At 42.4% G+C, this 6446-nt stretch overlaps 1 protein-coding gene across 7 annotated transcripts in view; it reads left to right on the top strand.

Moving 5' to 3' along the window:
• Nucleotides 1–2927: 2927 nt before the first annotated feature.
• The window catches only part of npnta (nephronectin a), a 40550-nt gene continuing 37031 nt past the window's right edge, over nucleotides 2928–6446 (top strand). For all 7 annotated transcript variants that reach the window (XM_056409902.1, XM_056409900.1, XM_056409897.1 and 4 more), the window contains exon 1: nucleotides 2928–3244. In XM_056409902.1, the coding sequence (XP_056265877.1) occupies nucleotides 3174–3244 (71 nt within the window). In that variant the 5' untranslated portion in view covers nucleotides 2928–3173. The remainder of the gene's footprint in view (nucleotides 3245–6446) is intronic.

Below are 6446 nucleotides of genomic sequence, written 5' to 3'. Positions count from 1 at the left end.
TTTGGGGTTCCTCCTGGTTGGTATTAATTTTCCATTCTGTGTTGTCAGTTATTAGAGGCACTGGGATAAAGTAAAGCCCAGATGGAATTGGTGAGGCCTCTTATGACCTTTTAATTATCTTAAATATCATGTTTTTATACACTACCATTCAAAAGTTTGGGATCACCCAGACAATTTTGTGTTTTCCATGAAATCTCACACTTTTATTTATCAAATGAGTTGCAAAATGTATAGAAAATATAGTCAAGACATTGACAAGGTTAGAAATAATGATTTGTATTTGAAGTATTCATTTTTTTTTCTCCAAACTTTGCTTTCGTCAAAGAATGCTCCTTTTGCAGCAATTACAGCATTGCAGACCTTTGGCATTCTAGCTGTTAATTTGTTGAGGTAATCTGTTGAAATTTCACCCCACGCTTCCTGAAGCACCTGCCACAAGTTGGATTGGCTTGATGGGCACTTCTTGCGGACCATACGGTCAAGCTGCTCCCACAACAGCTCAATGGGGTTGAGATCTGGTGACTGTGCTGGCCACTCCATTACAGACAGCATACCAGCTGCCTGCTTCTTCCCTAAATAGTTCTTGCACAATTTGGAGGTGTGCTTTGGGTCATTGTCTTGTTGGAGGAGGAAATTGGCTCCAATCAAGCGCTGCCCACAGGGTATGGCATGGCGTTGCAAAATGGAGTGATAGCCTTCCTTATTTAAAATCCCTTTTACCTGGTACAAATCTCCCACTTTACCAGCACCAAAGCAGCCCCAGACCTTCACATGACCTCCACCATGCTTGACAGATGGTGTCAGGCACTCTTCCAGCATCTTTTCACCTGTTCTGCGTCTCACAAATGTTCTTCTGTGTGATCCAAACACCTCAAACTTGGATTCATCTGTCCGTAACACCTTTTTCCAATCTTCCTCTGTCCAATGCCTGTGTTCTTTTGCCCATACCAATCTTTTCTTTTTATTGGCCAGTCTCAGATATGGCTTTTTCTTTGCCACTCTGCCTAGAAGGCCAGCATCCCGGAGTCGCCTCTTCACTGTCGACGTTGACACTGGCGTTTTGCGGGTACCATTTAAAGAAGCTGCCAGTTGAGGACCTGTGGGGGGAGTCTATTTCTCAAACTAGAGACTCTAATGTACTTGTCTTCTTGCTGAGTTGTGCACCGGGGCCTCCCACTTCTCTTTCTGCTCTGGTTAGAGCCCGTTTGTGCTGTTCTCTGAAGGGAGTAGTACACACTCCCTTCAGATTACACAGCTGTAGGAAATTTTCAGTTTCTTTGCAATTTCTCGCATGGAATAGCCTTCATTTCTAAGAACAAGAATAGACTGGCGAATTTCACATGAAAGTTCTTTTTTCTCTGGCTATTTTGAGAGTCTTATCGGACCCACACATGTGATGCTCCAGATAATCAACTAGCTCAAAGGAAGGCCAGTTTTATAGCTTCTCTCATCAGCAAAACAGTTTTCAGCTGTGCTCACATAATTGCACAAGGGTTTTCTAATCAGGCATCTCCAAACTTCAGGAAATGAAACTGAAACTTTGCGAAAACAAAATAGTGTGTGTTTTGTGTTTTGGCTGAACTGACCCTTTCAACGTTTCATGAGAGCAGTAGTTCTCCACAACATACCACTGTTATTAGTAATGCATAACGTGAAGAATCTGAATTACACATAACTAGTTTTTAAATGTGATACATCATCATGTAATTACATTCTTACAGTCCAGTCATGAAAACCATGTGATTAATAGTGTAATTATATACAACCGGCATTTCTCCAATCATGCTTCTCGAGATGTCAACTCTCTGCCACGGCATAGATTTATGATCAAATCCGCGACAGGGCGTAACGAGACACGGGCGCCTTGTATCGAGAGACGGCCGTGGCTGAACAACCAGCAGCGGGCTAATCATATCAAACCCTCGTCGCATCCATCTCCTGCTCCATTATACTGACAATAATGGCGTTTAGTTACCCTGTCGATGCCCCTCTCCACTTTCTTTCCTTTGAGTCTTTACACAATAACTATTGACTGATGATTCCTTTAACTCGCGAGGCAGGAGTCTGAAATGAGGCAGACCTTTAATACGTCTGTGTGCGTTTGGAGGGGAATAGTTTGATGTTCAAACAAACTGTTTTATATGGCAGAATGCATTACTTTTTCTAAATATTGTACTAAGTGAAAATAGTATTTTACTTTCTTTCACATTTGGGGGGGCGGGGGGGGGATATCTGACAAAGCAGAGTCAGGCTCTGTCTGCTACTTCAATCAAAAGCCACATCACTACGTGCTTTTATTTACAATAATTACAGGTTCAACCAAAGTATTTTTTGAAGTACTTTGAAAAACCACTCATTTTGTATGTTGTGCTGCTTATCTTTTTCTCCTCTCCAAATTCAACGCCAGTAATTCACCCCGCGTTGTCTTTGCTGTGAGAGCAACGTCTACCTGGGTGGCCGATGCACCTGCGTGCCTCAGCAGGCTGCGCAATTAATTAAGGCATTTCCAAAGCATGCGCGTTGCGCCGCGTCTTCTGGAGGCGCTTCCTCCTGGCTGTCCGGGTCCTGACGTTACGTGCTCAGTCCCTCGCGCGCGGCTGGCTGGGGTTCCGTGATAATGTGACCGGTGCCTGCTTATTAAACATGTAAAAGACGTGGAGTGGCTGCAGTGGGTGCTGTTCGCTGAATATTCCACTGAGGGAACTTGAGAGAGAGAGAGAGAGAGAGAGAGAGAGAGAGAGAGAGAGAGAGAGAGAGAGAGAGAGAGAGAGAGAGAGAGAGAGAGAGAGAGAGAGAGAGAGAGAGAGAGAGAGAGAGAGAGAGAGAGAGAGAGAGAGAGAGAGAGAGAGAGAGAGAGAGAGAGAGAGAGAGAGAAACTGTGCGCTCTCATCCAGCTCCACACACATACACTCACGCACACACTAAAACACACTCACTCACATGCATCGGGGTCATTCTGCTTTCAGGCAGAGGACTGGTTTCCACTCCCGCACCTCCTGTATATCGCACATGTCCAGTCTGAAGGACGCCAGTAGACATTTCCTACCTGTGCGTCCCCAGCGTGCGTCACGCAAACTCTACCTTCGTCGAATTGTTTCCTCCGCCGTTTCCTACCCGGCGATTTTGGATTACGGAGGAAAAACAAGCGGCGTGGACGCGTAACTCCCGAAATCATGGATTTATGGATAAAGTTGATGTTGTTCTGCAGCTTCTGCTTTGGGGCAAGTGCAGACTTTGATGGCAGGTAAGGGCACGTGACTCCCATTATCTGCGGACTCCGATGGTTTTGTGAAATAACTGAGTTTGATTAAGAATCTGCTTCACAGTTCAATCCATTGCAAGTATGTTTCTGCAAAAACCGAGCCTTTGGTGAAACATAGCACTTGCTGGAATGGTTGCAAACTGGAGCATAATGTCAAGCTCTCCAAACGGCAAAGCTCAATGTATCAGTGAAAACATGTTGCGCGTGCTAAATGTTGTGTTCCAATGCACCGTGAGTAGCCAGCTGACTCGCGGTCTTGGCGAATCGGTCTTAACTTGTATTATGATAACTCTGATAATCCAAGTGCATCCACACCGGTTGGTTTTGCGCCTCGGAGCACGCGTTATAGTGTTTTCACACCAAGCGGTTCTTTTCTTGTGCAGATATCCGGCAGATTACGAAGTGATGTGACAGCACATTGCCCGGTGCTTCATGTTCAAACATGAATCTGATGAAGTATGTGCAGACAGGGGTGTGGAGACGTGCCAGACCCTAAAGAATGCACGTGTCCGAGATTTCGATCTGCCTATAGGTGCAATCTCAGTTAATGAACATGATCGATGCTTTTATTTTGTGCAAACATGTAGTAATTTAGGTCTAACCTACTTTGAAGCAAGTTATTTACAAACATATTTCCAATGTGTTTGCGGAAAAAGCATTTGCACCAGTGATGTTGATTGGCAGAACGCTTATTTGTGGGAATAATTTGTAAAGTGTTCTTTTACAGTATTAAGAGGTGTGTAAATTCAACACTTTATTCTATCTCTCCTTGTGTCATATTGAGATGGATTTCTAGAGCTACGGAATTTTTTTTACTCAATACAATCCAAACAGTGAGAGAGTTACACCAAGCGAGTTCTGCCAAATGTTCTACAGCTCCAACAGAATAGAGCCAAGTATTGTACTTAATTTGTTCTCGTTTATGTATCGCTGTCAGACAGGCTCAGCCCCAAAGCAGGTCCTCTCTCAAGTTGCACTTTGTCAATTGAGCGACATTTTTACAAAGATTAATAAAGATACTTGGGATTTAAATAATGTGCACGCTTTTCAAAAAGCCTTTTCAGACTGACTGCCATTCCACCTGCTTGTGATAGATGTTGACATCTGTAGGTTTATAGCCTTTCCTCCTCCTCAGCTCTTTCAATTCAGTTTCCTGCTGTTGTGTTGAAAAGTATTTTTTTTTAAAGCAATTTGTTTATTCGAGGTCTCAGCATGAAGTAACTGTGTGTGTGTGAGAGAAAGAAGGACGGGGCAGAAATATAACAGACATTTGAGTTGAGCATTGGCAAGCACATACAATGTTATTTTTATTTTCTTTGGTTTTTATTAATCACCGTGGCTAATGTTTGTGTGCCAGGCGATGATCTGGAGGCTTTGACTTTTATTACACGCATTGTCTTTATGTAATGCTCATTTACTTTAATCTAGCAGCGGCATATTGAACATTATTAACATCCCTGCTGATGGAGTGGCTTGTCGTCACCGTAGCCATAATTTGACAATTTGTATGGGTATAAACTTGCCAGGGCCTGAGTCTCTGCCTCAATATTAATTCATTGAAAGAATATCCCCTGAGTCCCAGCACAAGCAAAAAAAAGCCATTTATTACCTGCTCCCTCTCACTTATTGCCTTTTTAGAGAGCGTTCCTAACAGGCGTATCCATCTCGTCCTGAAGGGTCCTTCCCGGGCATCATTGGCAAGATCATTTGGTTCTCCCATAGCTGCACATAATTGCCCGCAAATGTGTTTCTCAAAACATTTTACTGTTGTTGATGCCACTCCTTGTTCCAGCCAAGGACTCAAGGACAACCAATGCATTGCCACGTAACATTGGAGCCTTAATGAAAGGCAACACATCCAGCAGATGATATTCCTCCCTGGTGATGTCACTAAATAGGTAATTCCAACGCAGCCAAGCTTCACATACCAGACCTCCTCAGTAATAATCCAAAGCAGTGGACTGGTGCCAGGTTATGTTGGCACTGTAATGGCAGACCCACATTTGGGCTTTCAGAGAATGAGTGTGAAAATACTGTTGTTTTGTACAAGCAGTTTGAAATAAAGCATGATCTTGCCATTTGTTTTCTGAGAGCGGACAATAACTGAAGTCAGACTCGACTGACTTACTGTTCAGTGTTATTATTATTATTATTTAGAGACACTCATTCAAGTGCTATAACTCACTAAACAAGACAAATAGGAACTTTATCAGCGACCAACTCAGTATAGAGCATTTCAGTTTGTGGCTAACATAACTTCTCTCCCTGCTTTAAAAATAATCGCTTTCTCTCAGCAAAGAGGACAGTTATGGAGTAAGTTAAACTCAATTGAGAAGTTATATGTTCTATTAAAATAAGTGCTATATGGACAATAAAACCAGAAATAAAACTCGTACTTCTGCTGGTCACAATAATAGAATTTGCTTGATCGTACAGTCTGTGACCAGACGCTTGTGCATTGTAATGCAATTCAACAGTCCTGTGATAAATAAAAAGATTTGGGATTTTAAACTGGAATTGACCGTTTTTTATGGGCGTTATTGGGTAAAAAATAAAAATCATCTTCAGTATATTGTAACTGATGTGCTTTGAGAGATAACTTTCGCACCCCCTTTTTGCTCTGTTTTTAGGATTTAGAAAATCTAACTATTGATTGGAGACTCGGCCAATTGCAGGTCATTTCACAGAACGGGAATTCATTCAGTCAGGACCATAAATATTTGGACATTTACACAATTTTCATCATTTTGGCTCTGTACACCACCACAATGGATTTTGAATGAAACAATCAAGATGTGCTTTCAGAGAAGACTTTCAGCTTTAATTTGAGGGTATTTACATCCACATCAGGTGAACGGTGTAGGAATTACAACACATTGTATATGTCAATCACCTGACCTGAATCCAATTGAGCTGCATTTCATTTGCTGAAGACCAAACTGAAGGGACAATGCCCCAAGAAGCAGCAGGAAGTGAAGACAGTGGCAGTCGAGGCTTGCAGATCATCACCAGGGATGAAACCCAGTGTCTGGTGATGTCTCTGGGTTAAAAAGTTCCGGCTGTACTTGACTGCAAAGGGTTTGCAACCAAGTATTCAAATTGACAATTACAATGATGATTATGTTAGTTTGTCCAATTACTTTTGATCCCTTAAAAAGGAGGTGACACGTATAAAATATGTTGT

Source organism: Pseudoliparis swirei, chromosome 24 (assembly GCF_029220125.1).
Source record: "Pseudoliparis swirei isolate HS2019 ecotype Mariana Trench chromosome 24, NWPU_hadal_v1, whole genome shotgun sequence".
NCBI lineage: Eukaryota > Metazoa > Chordata > Actinopteri > Perciformes > Liparidae > Pseudoliparis > Pseudoliparis swirei.
This window is presented reverse-complemented; position numbering and strand designations above follow the sequence as displayed.